A 27,660-nucleotide genomic window follows, 5' to 3' on the forward strand; every position below is an offset into this window, starting at 1 on the left:
GTTGACTCCTGAAGACAGAGGAGTAAGTTAGTAGGCTTCTCCAGGCCCCTTCCCCTACAGACTTAGGAGTCTGTTCCATTAGCCACAAAAGTCAACTCCAGTGTTCCAAGATACTGATTCAGCTGGCTATCAGCTCAAGACAGCCACTGTGACTTCAGCACCTCCGGTTTCCCTATCATCTGAGAAGGTAAGTTTCCACTGCTGTCAGAGAACACGTGGATTTTCTTATTCATTGGGACTGAGGAATCTGGAGCACTTCTCTTTTTAAATGAAAGATGTAGACTCTTCAAGATACATCTTTCTCAAGTCATCTTCTCCCCTATTCACAAAAGATAGGAACTAGCAAAACACAGATGGCAACAGAGTAAGATATGATCGAGGACTCTGAACTTGGTTTGAACTGTTTCTGGCTCCAGATGGCCCAGTGAACTTCCTTTTCCTTTTATGTAAAAGGACAATGAAAATATTGTTATATATAACATACAAACCACCTCAGAACAGCCTGGCACATGGTAGACACCCAACAAATGTGACTTTCTCCCTACAAACACTGTGATCCAGCCTTCACTGAAATCTCTGGGGAAACAGAGCAGTCCATCCACATGGACTTAATAAAATTACTGCCTGGAGGCAGTCCGATAACTAAGAATTATTGAAGAGGCAATAAGAGGTGAGTTTTGAGGCACAGCAGAATTATTCATCCATTCACTTACTGAAACTTCAATGAAATTTCATTCCGGTGAAGCCTGTCTGCTGGGGAGATGCCAAAAAAGCCTTCCTTAAACACAGACCATCAGCAAAGACCCTAGGCCAAGGCTTTTTACTCTGAGCAATGCAACCCTAGCTCAACTCAAGGAAAAACAAAACAAAAAAACCCACAACCGTTTTTCCCTTCTAATAGGAGGTTCATATAAGTGCAGCTATAGCCAGCGATAATTCAGATTTATCTGCAGGGCAACTGATTTCCCATGAATAGATTCCACAGGTTAAGACACTCACTGCTATTAATTACCCCAAGTTTATACTGGTTAAGGGAACAATAAATAAAGGTCTAGAACAAATCTATTTCAAGTCATTTATTGTACAAAATAATTTTCCATGTTCTTGTCACGAAGAATCTTGGACATCTGACATCTGGAGTACTATTCCATACAATTAGTATGATCATTGTTTCTATATTTACATAATTATTTGGTGATGAATTTCTTTTCTGGAATGCCAATCTACACGCAGTATTTGCCATCATGAGCTCTTAAGCTTGCAGAAGCTGAGCAGACCACCTCTCTACATTGGAAAAAACCCCATCTTACACTTGACTGAATGCCCTGAATTCCAACCTACGGTAGGTTTTAAAGAATCTGATTTCTGTGTTCTTACGTATATTTCTTGGACGCCAATTAGAATCTGACCCTCCCCACTACTGTTTTTGGGGGTGTGATGAGCAGGGGTAACTTCCCTGAGAGATCATGCTGCTTATCTAGCTCTTGTTTCGTTAGCCCACAGTTCAACATAAATAAATACATAAGTAATAAAAAAGATGACCTTATAGAGCATCAAATCAGAAAGACTTCTTTTATTTTTTATTTTTTAGGAGGTACCAGGAATTGAACCTGGGACCTCTGGCTTTAAATATACACTGGGCTTGATCAGGACAGATGCACACTGTGGCATATGTACACACAAACTCTCAAGTGTAACGAGTCTCTTCATTTAAAAAACAGCTCTTTGCCTGGTTGTGCTTAAAATTAAGTAAAGAAGGTACAGAGCCAGAAAACTGCCACTGGCCCATCTTCCTGTATCAGGATATTAATCACTTCAGAGATGTGCATGTTCTTTGGAGAAATCATGCATTGCCACCTAGGGAAAGCAACAGAGGAAAGGAGAGCTTGCAGAATTCATATCTACCATCTAACTAAAGGCAAATTTATTTGTCAAGGAAAAGTGAAGAAAGCTTCCCTCTACGATCTGAAGTAGACAAATTCCACTATGCATTTTAATATATAAATGAGTTCATAACAGGGTCCGAGGCTGTGGTGACTTTTCACCTGTAAAAGGAAGTCAATAAACAGGAAGAAGTAAAGACAACCCTCCCCGCCAAAGCAAGAACGCTAGAATTCATTCCCAGTTAAGAACTGTATTGTAAGGAATTTGAGGTTGAGAGAAATCCCTGGAAAGTGAACTTCGCCTTATTTGAAATCTAGTTCTTTCTAAGTTAACAAGCACTAAGCAAAAGAATAAGCTTCACTATAAGGCTTTCTTGCCCAAGACATCTCTTTAAAAATTCAAGACTCATCCAAGGATTATTTTTTGAATACCTCCTATGTATAGCACTGCTGTAGGTTTCATTGGAGATTAGATAAAAATTACAGTATCCCTGGGACATTCTTACTTGTGCAGCTAGGAAATCACAACTTCAATTGCTCTTGATACTAGAGCCAAAGGAAAATATTCTGGAGACCACCCCTCTTCTCCCCCATACTGTATGGGAGCAATTCAAAATATTAGATTAGCTTCTACCTTTGCAAATTAGTGGCTGTTTAGATTCGTGACTTTTTCCCTTACAATTAAACATATATGTTCTGAGTATTCTGTAAAAAAATATGAGAAGTAAACTCTCTCAAGTGCTGAGCCAAAACTATTAATTCTAATCAAGACATTTATGATGGTTGAGAAGAACTGCTAAGTCAGAAACGTTCCTCCTGTAATATCACAAGTGCAGTGATTGCAGAGCTACTCGTGAAGCCAAGCCTACGCTGTAAAGCTCACTGTAAACCTGAGAGCTTCCCTCCTCCCAAGACGTCTGTCAGCAGAACGTTAGGGTTAGCTGCCCTACAGCCCATGCCGGCACCCCTCCTTTTTCTCCTCCACTGCTCTGCCACGCTGTGCCCACCTCAGCCTTTCCCAGAAACCATTCCAACTGCCTGGAGACCATGGTCTCATTAGCACAATGCACTGCTTTCTCAGAAAAAGAGAAGGAATGAGCATAAAAAGAATTTCTTATCAGAGTGACTGAATGGATGGAGAGATCACGCCTGTGCATCTGTTTACAGGCTTAGACACCAGTTGCTACAGTGCTCAAGGATCATGCTGGGAAGACAGAATGTTTCTAGAATTTTATTAAAACTTTTTAAATGAGAAAAAGGGAAACACTCTCACACTGTTAAAAATAAGCACATAAAAAAATAAACACACTAACTGTGTTTATATATTGTATGATTCCATTTATATGAAATGCTCAGAAAAGATAAAACTATAGAGATAGAATGTAGATCAGTGGTTGCTTGGGGCTGGAGGTGGGAATGGGGAGTGATGGTAAATGGGCATGAGATTTCTTTAGGAGGTATGGAAATGTTCTAAAATTAGATTGTGATTACAGCTGCACAACTCTGCAAATATACTAATCATTAAATTGCTCCCTGAAAATGAGTGAATCTCGGCAGCAGACTTGGCCCAGTGGTTAGGGCGTCCGTCTACCACATGGGAGGTCTGCGGTTCAAACCCCGGGCCTCCTTGACCCGTGTGGAGCTGGCTCATGCGCAGTGCTGATGCGCGCAAGGAGTGCCATGCCACACAGTGGTGTCCCCCCCCGTAGGGGAGCCCCACGCACATGTAGTGCGCCCACAAGGAGAGCCGCCCAGCGCAAAAGAAAGTGCAGCCTGCCCAGGAATGGCGCCGCACACACGGAGAGCTGACACAACAAAATGACGCAACAAAAAGAAACACAGATACCCGTGCCGCTGACAACAACAGAAGTGGACAAAGAAGACACAGCAAATAGACAAAGAGAACAGACAACCGGGTGGGTGGGGGAGGGGGGGGAGGGGAGAGAAATAAATACATCTTTAAAAAAAAAAAAAAGTGAATCTGATGGTATATAAATTATATCTCAATAAAGCTCCTACTAAAAATAATACATTATGTTTAACATTAAGTCATGAGTGTGTCTACCCAAAGGTGGAAGAATCAGCTTTGCTGAAAACATGGAAACACAAGCAAATGGATTACAAAGTTTGGTTCAGAATTCCTTCAACTTTAATTGTGAGAGTTTAGATTGGAAGGGAAAATCTGGCAGCCACTGCGGATAAAATACAGTCTCTGGATGCAATCACAATGCTGTTTTTTTTTGTAAAGTGGACATGTAAGAGTTATTTTTTTCATTAGCACAAGTGGTAAAAGTCTCCAAAATTGTCCTTATTCCTCGATTGTCTCTTTTTTACCAGTTTCTTGCCCTTCAAAGAGAGGATATCTGGCCTCCACATCGGCCCACGTGATGCTGCCATTGGCCAGATCGCAGATTACACCGGGCAGTTCAGAGACCTGGGGGACCAGAAAGAGAAGTCCAAGAATCACCCAACGTGCTTAGATTTTCACAAGGAATATTTACCCTGAACTCAGGAAACCTTATGTAGAGCCAAAAACAATCTCTAAATAAGGACAGGATCCCTCTCCCACTGGCGCCACATAACGATCCACACCTCCTTTCTTGTCACTCCCACTGACTGGGGCCTCCTGACTGATTTCCCCTCCTGCTCCCAAGCCTTTGTCATTCTCCTCTTCCAGCCCAGAAGGCCTTCCAGCTTCACTGGATAATCCAGTTCTTCAATGACACCTTTCCTAACCACTCTAAATCTGTCTTGAAGTTACTTCATGCATGTTAAGTTTAACTCTTCTGACAGGGGCCCTTCGAGTACCATGAGTGAAAGGGGCCAGGTGGAGGCAAGCTAACTAGAAAGCTCCAATTTAGGGGCCAGCTGCTCCTCAGCCATAATCAAATGTCGGTGGCCACATAGCAGAGGCCTCAAACTTGAGTGTGCTCCACAGTCATCTGGAAGTCATGTTAAAACAGAGATTCTGCGTCACTCGATACCTAGCTGAGCAGTAGGTGTGGGGTGGGGCCTGAGATTCTGCTTATCTAACAAATTCCCCCTGACAATGGTGAGGATAGTCCAGAGTAGCCAGATCTGGTTTTGTAAAAGATAAGCCAGAAATCTGTGACTTCTGAATTAGATCAGAAACTCCTAGGGAAAAAAGGCAGTTTTTTACTTGTTTTCCCTCTTATTAACTTTCTGTATAACACTGAGCACATAAATAAGACACTCTAAAAAAATACCTGCTCAACTTTAATAAGTCAGGAAGTTGTCAAAGTGGCCACCACTTTTTCCTTTCCCTTACCACCTTCCTTCCCTTTCTCTGATCACGCATCTCCATTATTCCCTTCCTGTGAAGTAGAATTACTGAAACATTATTACCTGTTTTGAATGGATTATCATGGAAGTCTACATATACACATGTATGTAATTATACAGAAATATAAATCTACAGATATCTAAGCTCCCAAAGCCAATAAAATTATGGCAACGATATCTTGGGATATTTCCCTTGCCCAAATAAACAAACAATTATAAAAGCAAACTACCTGAGAATGAGCCCACAGCTATCCAAATGGCTCTACAATATTAGAGAAGAGCTAATGGATATTTTCAAAATTAAACCAAGGGGATTTAGGCATCTGAGCTGTGTCTGATACAAGCCTATCATTAAAATTAAAAAGAAAAGTAAAAGAAGGAAGGGGGAAACAAATACATCAAAATCCAACTCAGATCAATAGAAACCAGTACACATTTCTAACATTAAGAATTGCCCAAGAGAAGCCAACCACCTCCGCTCTTATCTGCCGCATGGAGTCTCGGTCCCTCAGAGTTGCAGTGTGAGGGGTCTTGTTCACTGTATCAAAGTCAATGGTGATGCCAAAAGCCACGCCGATCTCATCAGTCCTGGCGTAACGTCTTCCAATAGACCCAGAGGAGTCATCTACTTTATGAGAGACGCCATTTCTGGTCAGGGCTTCCGCTACCCAAAAGAAATTAAGCAAGTTAAAAATAAAATAATGAAGAAATGTCATCTAAATGCCATCCTATGAGCTCAGGAAACCTATGAAAGGGACTTAGACAAGACAGCAACATGTTACAGTTTTAAGAGAAAGAAAAATACCAAAAATGTAATGAAGCCCCTTACTGGGGCCCAAACCCTCCCTCATCTGATACAAGTGCAGTACCAAACTGAGGGCCAAGACCAGGAGGCCGGTCCTGACTCCGCCACCTCCAGGTACAGGACCCTGAACAGCTCAGTTAACTCTTCCCATTTCCCAACTCTGAAATAAGTGGCCACACTGGCTGACCACAAGGACCCCTTTCAGTGCTGTGAATTCAGTGGTGGAGGACCCACCATGGTTGCTACACTCCACTAGGGCATCAAGGGCAATACGAGAAGGAAACAAGTTTTACATGACTCTTGGGTCCTACTTTGACTCATCCAAACGCTAGGAAAATAAATATTGGTGAAACATAATTCTCTCTTAAGAGCAGAAGTGAAAATCAATTTATTCTCTATTCAATAATGTATAATTTTTATTGAAATAAAAGATACATTTCCTAAAACTCAGGCTACTGGAGGGTGTTCACATAGAGATTACCAATTGGATCTGCTTACATAATTCCTTGACAAACGGCATGAACTCCTGATTCTGGCTCAGTGGAAGGACGGAACATTTGAACGGAGCTACTACTGCAGGGAAACTGAAGAACTAAATGTTTTTGAAAAAGAAAGAAATACAAATAAGTCAGTTTATGATTATCTAAATAATACCTTGTTCTGTTATGTCTCAGACCAAAAGAGGTTAACATTCAATAGATGTCCAAGCATAATTTCACTATCAAGATGCCAGAAAACATGCCATGAAATACAGTATGACAAAAGACAAGGAGAAAAAACAGGACAACCAGAACTAGAATCAGAAATGTGTGATTTTCAGCTCTGAATCAGAACCAGCTTGGTAAACATTTCCTCTCTGAACCGTTTCTCCATCTAAAAGTAGGTCTCTACCACTCTGCTTACTTTATACATCTGTTAAAAAAAGTCAAATGATATGAAAGCACTCTGAAAGCTATTATATATAAGAGAGTAATTTTTTAATATCACACAGAAGCCTACTTCTGTGAAGATCACCTTAAGAACTTCCACAAACATCAAGCAACAAGTAGTAGTGCCAAAAAACAAAACCCCACTCTATCCTTTAAGAGATTCAGCATAGCAGAAGAATCTGCAACCCTTAGTTACCAAGTAAAACAGAAAACTTTAATTAGATCACAAATATATGTCTAAAATAAATAGCATAAAGGAAAAACATGTCCTATATACCTACACTGAAAAGCATAGCCCTCCTGAACAGCTCCTGAAGTAGGTTTCTGAGCTATTCAGAAATAAAAGAAGGCAAAGACTTACTGTGGAATGCCAGAGGCCATTCTACCAATTTGGGCTGGGAATGAGAGCTCCAGGCAGTTCTTGATTAATAGCTGTATAAAAGGTTCACCTGAAGGCATGAATATGCAGCTGGGAATGAATTTTTCCCATGAAAATAATGAATGACACAGGTTCTAATGAGCTGCTGCAAAGCTTAGGTAACCTTTCACGCCAAGCAGCACTGACTACTCCCCAGGAGGTACATGCTGGGCCCCACTCATATGGCTGCCTGCAGCGCACAAGGTACAGAACTCCACGTCCCTCCTCCACCTTGTGATAATTCCATTTAATGTGACATTAGAGTGGGGAAAGTAAATTTATTAATGCCACTTACAATGTTTTCATACCAAATTTATAGGAAAATGGGTTGAGTGAGTATATTCTCATAATTTAGAAACATTTTTGGCTTCTTACAAACTAATCATATTTCTCTTCATGATGAGAATCTCAATGTAATTTATAAAGTGCTGTCACTAACTTATTCTTGTTTGGCCCTTATGAAATTACTATTAAAACTCGCTATATCAATATTGTTAGATTCAAAAGAATAGCTAAAAGATTTTTTTAAAACTATTAGAAAAATAAGTAGGAAAAACTTGAAGCAAGCTTGACATCCGAAAAGAATATATTCAGTTATTCCTCAAGGCCCTCAGGAAGCGGAATTGGCCCAAGGGATAGAGCGCCCACCTACCACAAGGGAGGTCCACGATTCAAACCCCAGGCCTCCTGACCCATGTGATGAGCTGGCCCACGCACAGTGCTGATGCGCGCAAGGAGTGCCCTGCCACGCAGGGGTGTCCCCCGTGTGGGGGAGCCTCACGTGCAAGGAGTGTGCCCCGTAAGGAGAGCCGCCCAGTGTGAAAGAAAGTGCAGCCTGCCCAGGAATGGCGCCACACACACGGAGAGCTGACACAACAAGATGAGGAACAAAAAGAAATACAGATTCCCGTGCCGCTGACAAGAATAGAAGCGGACACAGAAGAACACACAGCAAATGGACACAGAGCAGACAACTGGGGGGGACGGGGAAGGGGAGAGAAATAAATAAAAAAATAAATCTTAAAAAAAAAAAAAAAAGAACTACATTTTATGATTACATTGCTGGTGCCTAGCCCAAGTTCTGAGCTACCTTTTGAATGAATAAAGAGCTGCTCCTTCAATACCAAAAAGATGCCAACTTTAGGGCAGAGATTAAAATAGTGACTTTATTAGCTTTTATGTAAGTCTTTTTAAAAACAGTGGTGTCAAGAACTCAGCAGAACATTATAATAAATGTCCCAAAAGGAACTCCAGAGTTGATCCCCAACATTACGTGCTACTTGAGCTTTAGAATGATTATGCATTGGGTCCCAACCCCATGGGTTTGGGGTATGATCTGGACATTAAGATTAAAAAAAAAGGAACAACCATGCAGACAAGATTGTTTCTCTCAATTAATTTGACATAATCAGCCTCTCCTTTCTAGCCAATCTTCTTCTGATTAATTCTCCTGGAAATCTGTGCCTAGAAGTTAAATAAGTATAATTTCTATAGGCCGAGGCCAGATGTGAAAAGTGAAGGCAGAATGAGGAGATGAAGTGGAAGGCATGGAGCAATGAATCAGAAGCATCAGATCCAAAAGAAAACTTGTGAGACTTAATGAAGAGCTCTTATAAATTCCTATTTTTAGCAATGTCTGAATGCTAGTAAAGGCTTTACACTTAAATAGTACTGTCTAATTTATGATCTGTCAATCTCCCACTTTGGAATCACCTGGGGCTCTTATTAAAAAATGGAGATCCCTTGGCCTGGGATCTTTAAGAAATACCCCTCATAATTTTATGCAGTTTGAGAAAGATCCCTTTAATGCTTTCCCAGTGCATATACACAATTTCTTGGTTTGGTCAAATACTATGAACTATCTCATCTTTCCCAGATTTCTGAAAATAAGAATATATCTGGAAAGTACCAATCTTTCTGTTGCTGCAAACGCCACAAAGTAATGTTGTATCTCAGAATTGAGAACACCAGGCAACTATTATTTTGCCTTAAAAACAATGGCTTCTAGAATAACCTACACATTCTCAAGCTCAAATGAGATTACATAAGAAAGTGTTTTGCTTTGATAAACAGCATCACTAGTACATTACAATAAATAACCACTAATTGATCGTTTCAGAGTCTATCGATGTACTTCATTAATTTTATTCTCTGATGCTGTAAAAAAACTAGTAACACACTGGCCAGGGGAGCTTACCGTTCTTTGTTCATCTCCCTCACGTACATGGAATGTATGCTCAAATACTGTATACATGATTCTACCCAGGCCAAAGGAGGGTTCGATTACATTCGGAACAACTTCTTCCACTGCAAAAGAGACGAAATTTCAATAACGTTCTCTCAAATCCCAGATAATGCATCTCAGAGCTCCTCAAAACAATTCTTAGCACTAAAAATATTTCCATTCTAGAAGGATTTTGATCTCTGCATATCAGAACAAAGACATCAGAACATTCTTACAAGCTTTTTGATGGCAGGAAACAACACCTTTGAAAAGAAAGTTGTAGTGAAAACAAATTTCACAAAGTTAGATGATTATTTATAAAGTGTTAAAATGAACCTTCAGTGCATTCCTTCCCTAGCTGGTAAGCACTGAACAAGGGCAAGAACCATGTTCTCTAGAGTTTTCCTAAGACCATGCTAAAATTAAAAACCTACCATCAGAGCTGGCAAGAAATTAACAAAAACAATTCCTTCATGTAACAAGCAACACATGGTTTGTGTTTGTTTTACTTTTGTTCTTGCTATCTTGATGAGACCTCTTAAGAGAGTCAAGTTACTGTCTTTGTATTTCCAAGGCTCTGGGGTCAGTAGGCCTTCAGCAATTTGCTCAAGGTTCAGCACTGAATCAGACATTTCTTCCCGGGACCCCAGAGTTTTTCCCATGGTGCGTACTATAACTGTGGTATACACAGGAAATACAGGAAAAAACAACTAATTATTCGGAAAGGAAGCACTGCTAAGCACTGTCCAAATAAAAGGTAACCGCCTCTGCCCTTGGAGAGTGTATGTTCTAAAGGAAATGATTCAACTAGAACAAAAAAAAATCACATATGGGGGATGGGTGGGGAGAGGAGGAGGAGGCAGTTTCTTTTATCTGTAATTAAGAGTATGAATAATATTTTAGAAATTTAATCAAGGCATTTTTGCTCATCCTTCTATGCCAGTGAGTTATAGTGAAAAACAGCTGTAAAATCTCTGCCACTGTAATGGTTAAAAAGCCCCAAAGCATGTGAGAATCCCTTTCTTCCTCTCATCTCTGCTCACACTGCTTCTACTGCTCCAGGAAGCCTGGCTACTATGAGGCAGCCCAAAACAAGGAGAAAGGTAGCCCTTCTCTCTCCACTGACGCAGCTTCTCAAACACCTACTATTTGAAGCTTCAATTCAGCCATAATTAACTATCAGTATCTTTTGTAAATGCTCCAAAATACTCATTTCCCAATTCATAGAATTTCTACACAAAAAAATCATCATCATCATCTCCTTGGTTTTTAAAATGGCATAGAATATCACTGATTTAAATGACTTTTTAACAGGTTAATTTGCCAAAAAAACACGAAGGGGAAGGTAATTTCACTCTGCTTAAGAAACAAAAGGTCTGTTCCTTAAAATGATATATATATTTTTAATAAAGATATATTTTTACATGTTCCTAGGCATAGGAAACATAAAGGTGGTATTATAAATTAGTCTGTAGCATAAACACAATTATGTTAAGAAAAAAAAAACAACCCCAAGATAATGTCTTAAACATAATTCACCAAATTTAGGGTTGTGGCATTAAGATTCTTTTCTCTTCAAATTTTCTGTAAAATGGTTATACTATAAAACATAAAAAATAAAACTTTAAGCAGTAATGATTTTTGTGCTTGTTTCATTTATTTTTACAAATTTACCATGGAGTGTTTTCTGGAATCTCTTCACACTGACCATGTCTTTTGTTAACTGAAATGTTTTCCCTTCAGTTTCAATAGCGAATTCCCTATAAAGAAACAAAACACATTAGTTAAAACATGTGCTCTGTGCCCTAACTTAAAGGAGTTTTACAGGCTGCTAAATGTGTATTTTATCTTAAGTATAATATAACTTGTTCCATTCTCTAGGTATAATACCTAAAGTCAAATATAATTTATTTTAGAAAAAACACCAAATTAAATATTACTCTAATGATGGCACCAAACAGTATTCTGGGGAAGCCCTCCCAAATTTGACTAGTTTTATGAAATTCAAGTGACTTAATGACACTAATCCTCTGATTTGAGATCAATGTATAGATAGAAACAATTTTTCAAACAGAGCTTCAGAATAACAATAAACTTGTCCAATGCAGGACTGCTGGTAAAAGATCACTTTTTTCATTACTGTCCCAACAAATGTTAAAATGAACCAGCTTGTCATCTTATAGGAAGTAATTTTAAAACCCATACCCTGCAGTGCATTTTCCTCCCCACCTCGCCTGGCCCTCGGACTTGCACTCAAGCGAATTAACTTAGCCGAGCCAGTGACAAGCACGAAGAGTCACTGAGTCCCTTCCAGTGCTTGTTTCCTGGCTCTCAGTATTCACAGGTGGCCAAAGCCACAGGAGGGCAGTGACCCCAAAGCTGCCTCAACCCCTCCGCCTCTTCCTTTGTGATCACCTACTGCAGAAGCAGTTTTCAAAAAACTTGTAACTAATCAAAATATTTTAGATAATTGGATTGACAATGCAGTAACATCCGGATATGAAATAGGAAACTCTCTTGATTATCGAGGACAAAAATTGTATGAAGAAGCATGGTGTTCCTAGGAATCCCAGTGCCCAGCAGGCAAAGCCCACATTTGAATACATACTATGTATGGATGAAAGCAATCTGAGAGATTTAAATAGAAAAGAAAATCAAGTAAAAAATTTCAAAGCTAAAATGCAACTACTTGAGAGTTATGTATGATCCACAAAGAAAACTTATTCTAGATCCTTATTATAGGAATGACTCCGACTTTGAGACTGTACCAGCAGCATATTAGGTGCTGCAAAGCATTTCTGGAGAACTCACAGTGACCCTGTATTCATTCACTGCTGAAGGCCAACGATGATTAACATTTTTACAGTGATGTTCTTTGGGTTTCATCAGTGTTTATAGCTCAGGGCCACAACTGTTTTGGGGTACATTAAATATTCTTAACTAACTGGGCCTCCAATCTTGCCCCAACTTACAAAAACAGTGGAACAAACAAAATATAATATTTTATGTGCATTTTGTAACATAATTTCTTTCCAGTGTTTAACCTTCAGGTACCAATGCAATGACTGCTAGCTTTCTGAGATACTTAATTATGATCCCAAAAAGCAAGAAAATAAAATATCATTCCAAAGCCCAGCTCAAAATCTGAGCCCACTGAGACTTTAAAATAATCTTTTCTACTTCTCCAATAAGTTAAAGTGGATAACTTGACGGACAAATGTCCTCTATTCACCCATACTACCTCTCATCTCTTTACTCTAGGGCCTCTTACTGAATTACATAGCCCTCATTATAAGAGCGCACAATCTTGATTAGAAAAGTATTCTAATTCATATGCACCCATGGTGCATACTGGTATGTTAAAAAGAGAGGAGAATGATTTATGGAATTAATCTTTAGTACCTTTTATCATTAATTTTTGTTTATCTAGTTTATTTCATGAAGAAGTAATCTTATTTGCTCCCATTTGGACCATTTTGCCTCTGAAAATTTAATTACATACAGAAAGGACACTGTATGCTGTATACTGTGTGTTGACAAATGTGTCTGTTTTTATGTGCACATATAACCCAAATGTTAAATATGTACTGGCTTAGATGAGGAAAAAATACTTTAAAAAGCTGGAAAAAGAGAATTCTATTATTTTGAAGCCCTTACATAATGATATGCTCAGTGTTCTTTCATGAGTGTTTCATTTATAGGAGAATATAAATAATTTCTATGTACTCTGAGTTAACTGTAATCTAAAATTCATTTGGATATATATCAAAAAAGATTGTTTTCAAAATAAACTGGGGAGTATATATTTTTTTAAAAACCCACATACAATAACTCCCACCCTATCTCCAAAATAAACCAACTGTTAATGAAAATCAGTTAAAAAGAAAGTTTAATGATTCTGTTTAATATGCCAATATGTAAAACTGTCCCCCCAAAAGTCACTGACTACAATATGTTCACAACTTGAGATATACCCAGCCCAGGCAGTTTCATTAAAAAAGAAACTCGGCACTGGGCAGAGCCCCCATGTGGTTGTCTTGAAAGCTGTACAGTTGGCACACATTGCATTGTGCTTGGCCACCTTCTAGTAGTGATAATCTCATACATCATCTGAACAGTTTCATTATTTTTTCTGTCTGAAAAATATGTGTGTGTGTGTGTGTACGCGTGCATTAAAGATTCTATTACATATGCATGCTGTCTGTGAGTACGGTCTAAGTGTACAGTAGGCAACAGTTACCAAACAGCTAAAGTCAGCAAGACAGCCATTATTATAGAATAAAAGGAAGCTGCCTTGCTTGTTGGATAGCACTAGCTAAACAGTGCTATAACTGCACATTTTAATGAGATTTGATGTTATTTTAACATAAATAGATGTTAATTTTTGGCGATCAGAAATGTTTTTACATTTTTCTCCTGAAATGGATATTTTCAACTTACAAGAGCTCATCTTATGATAGGTTTTTTGACAAATGAATATGCACATGCACCCTCCATTGCTCCCAAAACTCCCTTGTGTCCCTCCCCTGTCAATTATCCCACTCCCAGGCAACCACTGATCTGTGTTATGTCACTATAAATTAATTTTTTTCCCTAGAGTTTCATATAAAAGGAGTCATACAGTACATAATCTTTTGTGTATGGCTTCTTTCACTTATCTTAATGACTGTGACGGGTGGCAAACTTTTTCTATCAAGGTTCAAATATTAAATATTTCAGTCTTTGCAGGCCATATGCAGTCTCATTTTTTAAAAAATAAAAACCCTTTGATAATACAAAAACTACTCTTAGCTTGACAGCTGTACAAAAAATATGGTATATGTTCCAAGTGCACTTGAAAAATGTATATACTCTTAGTTATTAGGTGGATAGCTCTATAAATGCAATTAGGGTGTTTAAGTGTTGTTTATGTTTTCTAGATTCCTAGTGTCTTTTTTGTCTACTTCCTCTATTAATACTGAGAGAGGAGTATAGAAATCTCCAAAATAATTGTTGATTTGTCTATTTCTCCTCAGTCTGTGAATTTTGCTTCATACTGAAGTTCACTTTTGCATACACATTTAGGAATTATAGGTCTTCTTGATGAACTAACCTCTTTATGATGAAATGCCCCTTTGTCTCTGGTAATTTGCCTTGTTCTGAAGTCTACTTTACCTGATAATAATATAGTCACAGCACTTTTCTTCTGATTAGTGTTTGTATAGTAATATTTTTTGATCCTTTTATTTCAAACCTATTTGTGCGCATTACAATTACAGTGAGTTTCCTGTAAAGACCATTTAGATCATTATATTTAATGTACTTATCAATATTGTTGGGTTTAAATCTATAATCTTACTAATTATTTTCTATTTGTTCCATCTGTCCTTTGTTCCTTTTTCTTCTTTTCCTGTCTTCTTCTGGAGTCAGTATTTTTTACTATTCTATCTCCACCATTGATTTATTAGTTAAGACTGTATTTCCAGATGATTGCTCTAGGGTTTACTACATGCATTTTTTAACTTAACATAGTTTGCCTTCAAATACCATTATACCACTTCACATGCAATGTAAGCAGGTAACAAGGGTATATTCCCAATTCTTCCCATTTCATTCTTTGTGCTATAGATGGTATACATTTTCTTTCCAAATGTACTGTTTTGACTTTATGGTCCATTGTCTTTTAGAGAAATTAAGAGATGAGAGAGAAAATGTCTATTACATTCACCCACATATTTTTCACTTTCAGAGCTCTACTTATTTCTTCAGGTAGACTGAAACTTCCCCTATTTCTGCCTGAAGAAATTCCCTTAATATTTCTTGTAGTTCAGCTCTGCTGGTAATGCATTCTCTGAACTTTTGTTTGTCGGAAAGTATTTTCTCTTCGTTTTTAAAAGATTTTTGCTGGGTCTAGGATTCTAGGGTTTTTTGTTTTGTTTTGTATTTTTGTCTTTCAGCACATTGTAAAGCGCTTGCATAGTTTCCGACAAGAATTCTCATTCTTAATTTTGTTCCCGTTTTTTTTTTACTGAACACTTTTAAGATTTTCCTCTTTACCACTAGTTTTCAGCAATTTGACTTTGATGTGATACTCTTTGTGTTTATCCTGCTTGGAGTTCAGCTTCTTAAAAGAAAACTATAAACCCACAGAATGCTCATTAAGTGTGGAAAATGTTCAGCTACTATATCTTCAGATACTTTTTCTGTACCTCCTCTCTCTGGGATTCCCAATTATACATTTGCTAGACAGGCTTGATATTATCCCAAAAGACATGAAGACACTATTTTTTTTTAAGTCTTTTCTTCTATGCTTCGTTTTGGACAGTTTCTCTTGCTATATCTTTAAGTTCAATGATCTTTCTGTTTAATCTACTGTTAATCCCATCTAGTGAAATTTTCATTTCAGATATTACCTCTAGATATTTTATTTGGTTTTCTACCTATCTTTCCAGTTCTTACTTCATATGTTCATGGTTTCCTTTACATTCCTGAGCACATAAAGTGTAACTATAGTAACTGTTTAATATCCTTCTCATTACCTTGTCATGTCTGGTTCTGTTTCTTTTGACTAATTTTTCTTCTTGTTATAGGTCACTTTTTCTCACTTTCTTGTTATGTGTAGTAAATTTTTTTTGTTTGCCAGACACTGTGATTTTTATATTGTTTAGTACTATGGTTTTTTAAATTTATGCTTAAAATAATTAGAGACCACTGCACCTTTCCAAAAAAAGCAATGACTTGAGAGACAGGAGATTGTAATCCTTCCTCAGCCAGTACCTTAGACAAGTCTTCTGCTCTAATAAAGTTATTAGGAAAAAAGTATCTTTGTAGTCCATTTCAAATCTATTTGCAGAAATCCCAGCAGACAGTTTTCTCTATGTAGCCAAGAGACAGTACTCACCAGCAAAAAATTTCTAAAGAAACTAATCTCATACTAACTTTCAGAACATGGCAGAAAGGACATACCTTATGTCCATGTAAAAGTACACCTCTTAAATCTTACCCTTTCTCATTCAGTAGATTCTCCATTTCTGTAATATAACACTCATCACAAATGGCAAGGTACTCCATCACCAGCTTTGCATCCTTCTTATATGCCTTACCAATTGCTCCCTTACTGGGTTCAAACTGAACAACACTGACTGTTTTGTAAGAAATAGTCAAGGAATTTAAAAGAACAGCCTGAGAACAATCAATCAGCAACTTATAACAGCTATGAGTTTTCTATTAATATCCCAGATCCTATTTACACTGATTTCAAATCCAAAATGAAATAACTGTCTAAAAAGTCAAACAAGCTTCATTCAAAAATAAATAAACACCATCAATAGGGACTTTTTCAAAGTAATAGTGAGATAACGGAAACAATCTAATCAGCAATCTAATCCAATCTATAGCATAATAACTTCTGATAATTTATGCATTTCTAAATTTCTGTCACTAGCCTAGCACCAAGATCAGCTCACAACCTCAGTGTTGGTAAAGGAAAGAAATTCCTATTCTGCTGATTTAAAAATCAAGTAAGCTAAATTATTATTTCACCTACCTTCTCTTATAACAGAAAAAGTATTTACCAGGCACCCTTTATTTAAAGAGCATGTAGGGGAAGCAGATGTGGCTCAAGCGATTGGGCTCCCATCTACCATCTGGGAGGTCCAGGGCTCGATTCCCAGGCCCTCCTGGTAAAGGCAAGCTGACCTGCACAGTGAGCTGGCCCAAGCAGCAAGCTGGCCCAGGCAGCAAACTGGCCTGAGTGGAGAGTTGACCCAAGCAGAGAGCTGGCCTGACCAGGGAGCTGGCACAGCAAGATGACACAACAAAAAGAGACAGAGAGGAGAGACAATAAGAGACACAGCAGATCAGGGAGCTGAGGTGGTACAAGAGACTGAGCACCAATCTCCCACTCTGAAAGGTCCCAAGATCGGTTCCCAATGCCGCCTAAAGAGAAGACAGGCAAACACAGAAGAACACATGGCGAATGGACACAGAGAGGAGACAACAGGGGATGTGGGGGGACGAAATAAATAAATCTTAAAAAAAAAAGAGCATGTAGGTAGGTGCAGGAGAGGGGTAACGTATTTCAGAAATGGCTGAGGAAAACTGGCCAACACCTTGAAAGACACTGGCCAACACCTTGAAAGACACTCAGAGCATTTTTCTGAATATGCTTCCTATTCTCTTTACTTATAATCTGGGTCCTATACTGAGTGGGCATATGTCAGATTACAAGTAAAGAGAACAAGAAACAACAACTGTGTGTAAAGTAAGAGATTTAAACAAGCGTTATTACAATATCCAAAGCATCTCAGCGTATCAATAGCACAATGTATAGACTTGGGCTTATATATTACCAAGATGTTAAAACTTTAGTTGTGAGTACAGGAACTGAGTTTTTAGAATAATCGGAAAGGATATGGATTCTTTCAGAGGTTTCTCAGCTACAAGTGGAACTTTGGTGGCTCGCGCGTGGCAGGAAAGGTCATAACAGGAACGGTCAGCACATCCAACAATCTCAATCCAGCCCTAAAAGGACAATATCAATAAAAATATTTATCACTTACATTGGGTACATTAACAAAGGCAGGCAGATGTGCTTAAGCCTTTCACATATTCAAGGATAATCCAACTATAGAATCTCCACTCATTTTTTTAAATGTTTGAAACAGGAATAGTTTCATAACTCAGGCAACTAAGAAGCTGAGAAAATGAAATTTACACATGTACACTAAGTGGTCTTATTTCCTGGTCAGATTTACTTTACCATATTGTGAATCCAGGATAAATTAATATATTATAGGATTCAATTATGGTAATAAAATGTGAACCTAGATGAAACCTGGAGATTTGGTTCAAATTCGTGAGCAGAGTTCAAAATGAATTTGGCAGAAACCAGCACTTTCTTTGGATAAAATGCCTACTATTTTCACAACCTAACACCAGGTGGCTGTACTAAACACATCTCAGCTGGTCATTCACGTGGGCATTTGTGCTCAATTCAGTTCATTAGCGAACAAAGGAAAACTCAGTAGGGAGCAGGTGAAGTTTAGATCACAGAATAAAACTGTATTACAAGGTTACTATTGCCTTGGTGCCAGGTTCCATTTTGTGTAATACCTACAATCTCTTGAAAAGCAAAATTCAAATTGTTTTCAAAGACCTGTTATTGGAATAAGAACAAAAGAGGTAAAAAAAAAAAAAAAAAGGCTTATCTTAGTATGCATCTAGTCAGACCTTTTTATTAATATTTATTTTTGCCTTTGATCCAAATAGTTTAGGAAAATTCAACCATCACAACTACTGTTTTCCAAGTAAATGTTACCACTTGGGACAACTGGGAGAAAGAGGGCAAATATGAAACTCATATAAAAAGGAACTAAAGTGCATGGATGGATAGATAGACATATAAATAGATGGGCAGGGAGACAGAATGGTAAGGCAAATAATGGCAAAATGTTCTAACTGGTGAATCTGGGTATCTGAGGGGACAATGGGTAGGACTATGTTGGAGTTCGTTGTTGGGGTGAAACATGCTATTGGAAGTTTTACTTTCTACTTGATATTCTTCCAAACTTCTCTGTTCTTTTTATTTTACAAAAAGGAATCCTTACTTTTTAAAAATGATTAGTTTTTATTTTTAATTTAAAAAACTTAATTCCATTAAAAACAAGTCAATTAAAAAAAATAAAGTCTTAGTGGTACTAGAGGCAATGGGAGCCAATGGCCCTGGACTAGCGGCTCTTTCCATATGCTGAGGAGGCCTTGCCAGCACCCTATAAGGGAAATGCCAGATGGCTCCCAGCTCCCTTGTTTTGGATACCATCTTGTCCCCACTGCTGTCACCACAGAAAGCATCTCTATATTCAAATGCACTTCAATCCTATAAGTTTCAGTACTGATGTTATGTTTGGAGGCAAAAGGGTAGAATGAGGAGATAACCTGGAGGTTATCTCTGAATTTTCATTAAATAGGTAGGATTTGAGAAAAGAAAATTTGATCTTTCTTAACCAAGAGATCAGAACCCTACTAGTTGATCTTGAAAACCTACTGAATAGCTCCCTAAGCTAAAAGCACTAACTTTCTTTACACAACACCACAATCATTTTCAAAGTCTGCTGGGGTGTCAGGAAGAAGCCTCCCTGTCTTAACTCCAGCAATAATGCTGCCTATCCCAGAAACTTACATATTGGCACTGACCCAACAGCCACCTTCTCTCTCTCCCTGAAAAACCTGTGCAAGTCTAAATAGGTCCCCTGGAACACAAAGAATAGCCCCTCCTTATAGGAAGGTAGGTGACAACGGCCTTTTCTGTTTTGATCAGAAGACATTCTTTTTGCTCCATCTGACACAGAGTATGCAAAAAGGCAATCTGATACCCAGGCTTCTAAACTAACAATGTGAAAATCACATAGTAAAAACCAATCCATTCTACTTACATAGGAAGTTTTGGATTCAGCATCCCAACAGTCACAGGCATAATGGGCCATCTCGTTCTCCATGTGCTGTCGGAAGCGAAGTTTATCTGGAGATACTCCAACCTTCGTGAGGTAGAGGTAGATGCGGCCAATGAAATACCCTAATACTGAGTTATTAATCACACCCTAAAAAATAAATAAATAGATAGATAAATAGCACAGAGGAAGGAGGGAAAATGCAAAATACTTTTGAAGGCCAAGGCATAATTTTCCACAGTTATTCATAATCAACTGAAAAATATTTGAACCACAAGGTAAACTCATTTACCCAGCTTACAGAATAATTTCAAGTACCTGGAATGTGAAAATATGATCTTGGCTATTTTTAAAGGGATCAATGTCAAGTTAACAAGCTGATAATAATGGGGTTATTCAAAATCTTTCCCTGTACTTCACAGGGTCAGTAAAAATTCAGTACAATTCCTCCTACCTTTTAAATCTACAGTATGAAAAATAATATTCATAATAATGGCCTGAAGGAATGGCAAAGATATTCCCTTCTGAATTAACAAAATAAGACATGTTGAAGGGATTTTAATGTATTCTTACTCACTAAAATATTTGTGAACCCCATGCAGTATATGTAATCTTAAAGTCTTGGTAATGGAAGGATCTTAGAAATCATCTAGCCCCATCTCCTACCCACTGCAAGGTTTCTCTGAAGTATGGCTGAGAAGCCATCACCCAGGCTCTACCCGAATACTTTAGGGGGCAGAAAGCTCATTGCTTCCCAGGGCCACCCATTCCACTATTGGGCAGCAGTTACATTTGGAAAGTTTTTACTTACTCATCTTTCCAGGTAAATATTTAAAGAAATTCTCCTATATGCACAGCTTTATCCTAACTATTATGGGCAATATAGAAGTATTCTAAATTCAGAGGGCTTGCTTTCTGTGTGTCAAATTCTGTCTCCCCAAAAGTATTACATATTAAAATTCAGATTGGTGAGGCACAAATCAAACAGATCTTTTTTTCCAAGTGCTCTGATAAACATTTTTTTTCATGTTAGCCCCAAAAGCCCACAAATTAGCATATTCAGATGGTTTCCTCTCACTATAATAAATAAATGTTAAAGGTATAAATACTGTATAAGAAATAAAATGGCTGCTAAAATAAAAGATTTTATCATCCAGTAAGCCAAATTTGCTAAGTGCTACAAACCCTGAATAGGTTCAATCTCAATTAAATTACTTAAGGAATTTTACCTGTTCAACAGCATCTCCTAAGCGCATTTTCTGAGCAGACTGTCCGCTGACCTGGGCTTTTGCTGAATACAAATAAAGGCAGAGGTCTGCCACATTTTGGAACTTGGGATGGTCTTTCTCATTGGGATCTACAAAGTGCTCAATTTCTGCCATTGTGAACTCTCTGAAAGCAAAAACATGAGGGATAAAAATTGCATGTCATACTATTTTAAAAACCAATAAACAAGGCCCTTATTTTCAACTGCATACCACACTGACAAAGGCCCCACACTATGAGTCCCTTGTCACTAAAGAGAAATTTGGTTTCTTTCTAAAGGAATGGCAAAAAAAAAAAATTGGATTTTTCTGGTGGTTGTTTAAAGCATATTAATGAAAACTTTATTATTCACTACTTAAACATATCCCTGTCTCAAAAATTAATTTCTTCCCTCTAGCCAAAATCACAAGATTATTACTTTTAACAGGTAATAATTTTTAAAAGATTATTACAGTTCTAAAAATTATGAACTCTTAAGCAAATGTCACACAAAAAAAGAAATGAAATATTGAATAGTGACTTCTAAATAAAATGGCTTTCTTTAAAGTATTAGCAAATCTTTATAAATATAAACCAAATGAAGCTCTTGATAGTGATGTATTTATTTTTCATAAAATGGGAAATTAAAAGTGAATAAAATTGTTCTGCTTTTAAAGCAGTCTGATTTCTTTTTTATTTTTATTTTTTATTGCTCTGAACAAGTGAATGGCTGATAATGGCACCAGACAGCTGGCTTCTTTAGAGTAAGAGCTTTTTAAATAAAGTGTTATTCAAGGCAGAGGACATCAGGCATGAACTGAACAAGCTAACATTAAGCTAACTGAATGAGAAGAAAATAAATATGCACATAGTAATGATTTCCAAAGAGTTTTCTCTGAATGGCAATTTAGTAGCTATTGGGGAGAAAAGTGTTTTAAAATAAATTTTGGGAGTCAAAATCAAATTTCTCTTCTTAAAAAAAAAACAACCCACACATTTCCACTTTGAAGATTATCTTAGATGTTTTAGAAGTAATGGAAATTGCTTAAGTGGTTCCTAAAAATACAGGAAATGCAATGCAAAAGAGTCTTGATTTGTAAACTTTATTCTTTAAAGGAATCTCTTATTTGGTCCTGCCACACCGATGTCTTAATCATCATTCAAGAACTACCAAACATCACCTGTGTGCACAGAAATGTGAGAGACAAACATGGTATTTGTCCTCACATATCTTGTAACTGGACTGACAGCAACAGACTATCTAAAATGTAGAGCAGATAAAAACAAGTGCCCCAGCCCAGAATTCCAAAAGAAGCTGCTGCCACTGTCTTCCCATCTGTTCTGCCAACTAATCCTAGCCAACAGGAAATGGGAATCAGCAGTGATTTGACCAGTACTGCCTCTTGTCTTTGAGTTCAAAGACCATACCTGGAACTTTGGGAAACTAAAATACACATAGGAAGACAAAACCAGCCAGTCAATTTAAAATAAAAATCATCATATGAACAATCTAATACCCCAAACTGCAACAAAAGGAATATAGCTATACAAAGACTGATCACCTGACAATTCTAGGTCATCAACAAGAAATCATAACAATAAACAAATCCTAGATCCCTCATGCAGTAAAAATCATGGGATGTTTCCTCATGCAGTAAGAGTAGACTTCTGGTCAGGAACTTACGGAGAAACATAAAATCAGCCAAAATCCAAAGAGGAATACTTGATGTGAAAACGACCAAGGAATAAAATGTCAGAATGTCCAAGGGAAAAAAAGGAAAAGAAAAGAAAGGAAAAAAACCTAGGCAGCTGGAAATCAAACAGATTAAAGTCTGACATGTTTTTTACTGTCAAAATACCTGGTTCCAGTTTCTGGCTTCCTCTTCCTTCTACATAAAAGCTCAGGGGGGTCCTTCCCAACCCTTTCTCTAAGTTGTGTAAGCTTTCCTCCACGAAGCCCGAAGGCACTGTAGACCTCAAGACACAATATGGCCAGAATGAAGGCATTTCTTCACAGAGGGCATCACAGGGACTAACAAGATCAGGCAGGTGCTTTGGGTGCTCTGATCTAGTCAGTGGCTGGGACATGCTCTGAATGAAGCCTGGAATTACAGAAAGTAAAAAGGGAGGCAAGGAAATGAGGGGGCAGGGGGAAGGGCAGCCGGGGAAAGCACTTTGGGGCCTAAGAAAGGTAAGGTTAGTGACACACCCTACTTCTTATGTGGAACTTATTCCTCTAAGAGATATTATTAGGAAAATTTATAGAATCACAAGAAGTGTAGTCCTAAACAACTTAAGTCATACGGAGTTTCTAAAGAAAAGTAGAACCAAATAGCACCAGCATTCCTTCCCAAACATCCCTGGGTACATCTGACAAAGGCAGTATTAAAAGAAATAGTTACTATGGCTGAGAATTAAAATGGAGCCAGGAGGTCATTCTGGAGATTGCTCCTATGCATGCCTCAGCCAGCTATCACAAACTGCCAAAGTAGGCTGGGCCTCAAGCAGCAATGCTCCTCAAAACCCTAAGGACATCTGGACACCATAAACAGATGACACCATAAACAGACAGCAGGATAAAGAACTCAGTAAACCAACGTTTGGGGAGTAGCCCCAAATGTCCACCGACCACAAAAAAACTTATCTCATTTTCTTCTTTCCTTTAAAAATCCTTGCCTGGGCAATGCCAAGACAGGTTTGATTTGGGTTGCTACCTGAATCTGTGCTCGAATTGCAATTCTGAAACCCCAAACAAATGCCTTTGTCACCTTGTATTTTAGTTTGTTCTCAGTTGATGGCAAGTTATTAGAAAAGAGGGACCTGAGTGTCTGAATTGTAGTAGATGAGGGTAAGCGTGCTCACTGGGCTTTCTGTCATACCAGCCCCTGTAGAAGTTTGATATGGTTATGAATTCCAAAAATAGATTTTGGATTATGTTTGTAATCTGGTCTGTACCTGGGCATGATTAAGTTATGATTAGGACTTTGATTGTGCCACATCATTAGGGCATTGAATCCCCACCCCTTGGTGGGTGGGGACTCACAGATAAAAGGCATGGCAAAGGAGAGAGATGAAGGGTTTTTGATGTTGGAGTTTTGATGTTGGAATTTGATGCTGAAGCCTTAAGCTGGAGCCCCAGGGAAGTAAGCCCCACAGAGGAAAGAGAAGCAAGACCAGGAAGAAAGGAACCCTGAATCTAGAGAGAAGCAAGACCCTGGAAGGGAGGAACCCAGGAAGCCTGAACCTTTGCACACGTTGACAGCCATCTTGCTCCAACACATGAAAATAGACTTTGGTGAGGGAAGTAACTTATGCTTTATGGCCTGGTATCTGTAAGCTCCTATCCCAAATAAATACCCTTTATAAAAACCAACCGATTTCTGGTATTTTGCATCAGCACCCCTTTGGGTGACTAATACAGCCCCCAAATACCTGGAGGTTGTATTCAGAACACCAGTTGGTCACTGTTTCCCCCATCCGACCCCAGCAATACCATATGCCCTGGGCACGTAGAATGGTCCTCTTGTTATAACCATCCCACCATCTCCACCTACCCCACACTTATACACATCACTAGGCCCAGAAACTGCCCTGGTTTAAGCAATAAAGATCTTATCATTCTCAAAGCAAATGATGAACAAGGGAGAAAGATAATTTGGTGCAGGTGAGAAACTTAAGCTAATCTTAACACTCCATTCTTTTCCTTCAAATTCATTTCTGTCACTGAAAATTGCCTATCATCCCAGTGATTACATTTGGCGATTATGATAAGTAAAGCATAACCCTATCAGGATAAAGCAGAATTATTTCAAACTAGTAAGCTTTTTTTCCCCACTGAATGCCAAGGTCATTCACATTAGCAGAAGAGTAATATGGGCAGTACCTGACTCTGATTAGTCCGGATCGAGGCGAGATCTCATTTCTAAAAGAATTTCCAATCTGGGCAGCAGCAAAAGGCAACTTTCCTTGGTTGAATTCTAAAAGTCGTTTGAAATTCAGGAAAATCCCCTGTGCAGTTTCGGGCCTCAAATACCTATAGATTAAAGTATACCAAATTGTTATGAAAAAAGAAATTGTGTTTTCCAACAAATCTGAATACTAGATACAAGTCTTAAAAGTTCTATATATACCATTTTCACAAAAAGTTGTATAGGCTTTAAAAGAAGTTTTAGAAATCAGCATTTTCTTTGGTAGCAAACATTCTCACAACAAATACATATATATAAACATATGAAAGTATTGGCAAATGTCTTAGATAATCGGTATGGCAATACTGTTGGAAATGTGTTTGTATTTTATCACTCCGGGGGTTGAAAATACCTCCTCTTTCAGAGCATCTCTAAAACCTCTGAGATCCTCCTATCTAATCATTTACATGAAGGCAGATGACAAGTTTAGATACTACTGAAAATGAAGTTCACTGCTAAGTATAACTCTGTTAACCCACATATTTTTCTTCCCCCCGCCCCCTGCCCTGCTGTTTTTGCTGTCTGTGTCCATTCACTGTGTGATCTTCTGTACCTCTCTTTTCGTCTTCTCATTTTTCTCCTCTAGGATTCAGCAGGATTTGGTCCTGAGGACCTCAGTTCCTGGTTTCTGCTGTGCTTCACCTTGACTCTCCCCTTCTTATCTTTTGTTGCATCATCATCTTGCTGCATGACTCACTTGCGCGGGCACTGGTTCACTGCATGGGCATTCGGCTCGCCACGTGGGCACTCGTACGGGCACTCAGCATGCCACACAGGCACTCATGCAGGCACTTAGCTCGCCGCGCGGGTACTGGCTCACCATGCAGGCATGCTTTCTCTTTTTCTTTTTTACCATAAGGCCGCAGGGATCAAACCTAGGTCCTTCCATATGGTAAGTGGAAGCCCTATTACTTGAACCACATCTGCTTCCCTAATCTACATATTAAAACATGACTTTGGTGCTAAAGAGAAACCAGTATGGGCTAACATCAAACATCAGAGATCCAGCTGTTTTCATTTTTGTGGTTCTTTCCAGATTTCACTCAAATGTAAGTATACCTATAGTTTATATGCATATTTATAAGTAGTGCATATGAAACTACATTTCTTCCACTTTTCCATTTTCTGAATAATCATAAAAATTTTTTATATTTAATAGTTGCAGAGTATTTTACTATAATTGACGTAACCATCCTCAAATTACTGGACAATAAGTTTTTTCTACTTTCAATTTATATATATATATATATATATATATATATATATATATAATAAATATGACTTCTTTTCCTTTCAAATTATTTCCTTAGATTAATTCCCAGGAGTGGGATGTCTCCATAAAAAGCCATAAAAAGGTTATGGCCATCTTTATGACTCTTTGTATGTGCTGCCCGAAGGAAAGGCTTATCTTTGGCCTCTTTCCACAAAATATTCCAAATCAACATGGTCTCTGAAAAAATTTGAGTAACATGGCCTGTCACAATTGTTACTATTCTTTAGGTTTTACTTCAAAAACCAAGATCTAGCTTCCTCTAGCAAAAGCCTACCTTCTTTTACCTTAAAACAAGACCATAAGAAAATATCTGAAGCTAAGAAATGGAAAGCTCTGGCTAAGTTTAACAGTGGATAAGAAATCTGGAGATGTAGATTCCAGTTCTGGATCATCACGTAAACTCTTCAGATTTTCTTTATTCCATTTGTTGAAATCACATCTTTCTAGTCAAGAGGCTAGACCTACACTGTCCAATATGGTAGGCCACTGGCTGCAAGCCTACTTATATTTAAATTAAAATTATGTAAATTTTAAAATTCAATTTCTCAGAAGCAGTAGCCTCTTTTCAAGTACTCAACAGCCACGTGGCCAGCAGCTACTTAATTGGACAGTATAGATTATAAAACATTTCTATCCTTGCAGAAAGTTCTTTAGGACTGTGCTAGACTAAATGGTTTCTAAAGTCTCCTTCAGTAATAAGTTCAATGACTTGCAAAATCATTCCCCTGCCCTATGCAGCTATAACTAGAAGATACAATGAACATAAACTTATGATTTATATTACATATTATGGAAGAAAAAAAGCATCATATGCTTAAAAAAACAACAACACTATATTCAAAAAGAGTTAGAAGAAACACAACCCAAGAACATACCTGTCATTATTTCTTCTTAATATATTTATTTGGACTTTCTGTATATTGTTTTTCAGTATCTTTCCTTCAGAGCATTGATACTAACCTTTCATTACAAGCAAAACTTTGTGACATAAATAGATTAACAACAGATGACACATACCCAGGCATGTTCCCTCCAGGCCCAATGAAGGTCTTGAACATTAAGTTAAAAGATACTGGTGGGGACAGATCATTTCCCGTAATAGGAGATTTTACATTGTAATTCACAAAAAGATCCGCAAGTTCTTGTTGTCCATAGTTATCAAGCTAGAGAATATGTCAAGAAAAT

The 27,660-nt window shown here is 38.0% G+C and overlaps 1 protein-coding gene across 2 annotated transcripts in view; it reads right to left on the reverse strand.

Moving 5' to 3' along the window:
* Positions 1–4,009: 4,009 nt before the first annotated feature.
* The window catches only part of GARS1 (glycyl-tRNA synthetase 1), a 41,446-nt gene continuing 17,795 nt past the window's right edge, over positions 4,010–27,660 (reverse strand). The window contains exons 7-17 of one of the 2 annotated variants that reach the window (XM_071215108.1): positions 27,493–27,638; positions 25,118–25,267; positions 21,219–21,381; positions 19,975–20,139; positions 17,957–18,064; positions 16,545–16,690; positions 11,237–11,322; positions 9,536–9,645; positions 6,490–6,583; positions 5,660–5,850; positions 4,010–4,317 (exon numbers count right to left, since the gene is read on the reverse strand). In XM_071215108.1, the coding sequence (XP_071071209.1) occupies positions 4,192–4,317; positions 5,660–5,850; positions 6,490–6,583; positions 9,536–9,645; positions 11,237–11,322; positions 16,545–16,690; positions 17,957–18,064; positions 19,975–20,139; positions 21,219–21,381; positions 25,118–25,267; positions 27,493–27,638 (1,485 nt within the window). In that variant the 3' untranslated portion in view covers positions 4,010–4,191. Of the gene's footprint in view, positions 4,318–5,659; positions 5,851–6,489; positions 6,584–9,535; positions 9,646–11,236; positions 11,323–16,544; positions 16,691–17,951; positions 18,065–19,974; positions 20,140–21,218; positions 21,382–25,117; positions 25,268–27,492; positions 27,639–27,660 lie in introns of both variants that reach the window. The other variant, XM_071215107.1, reaches the window with a different exon arrangement.

This window comes from Dasypus novemcinctus, chromosome 5 (assembly GCF_030445035.2).
Source record: "Dasypus novemcinctus isolate mDasNov1 chromosome 5, mDasNov1.1.hap2, whole genome shotgun sequence".
NCBI lineage: Eukaryota > Metazoa > Chordata > Mammalia > Cingulata > Dasypodidae > Dasypus > Dasypus novemcinctus.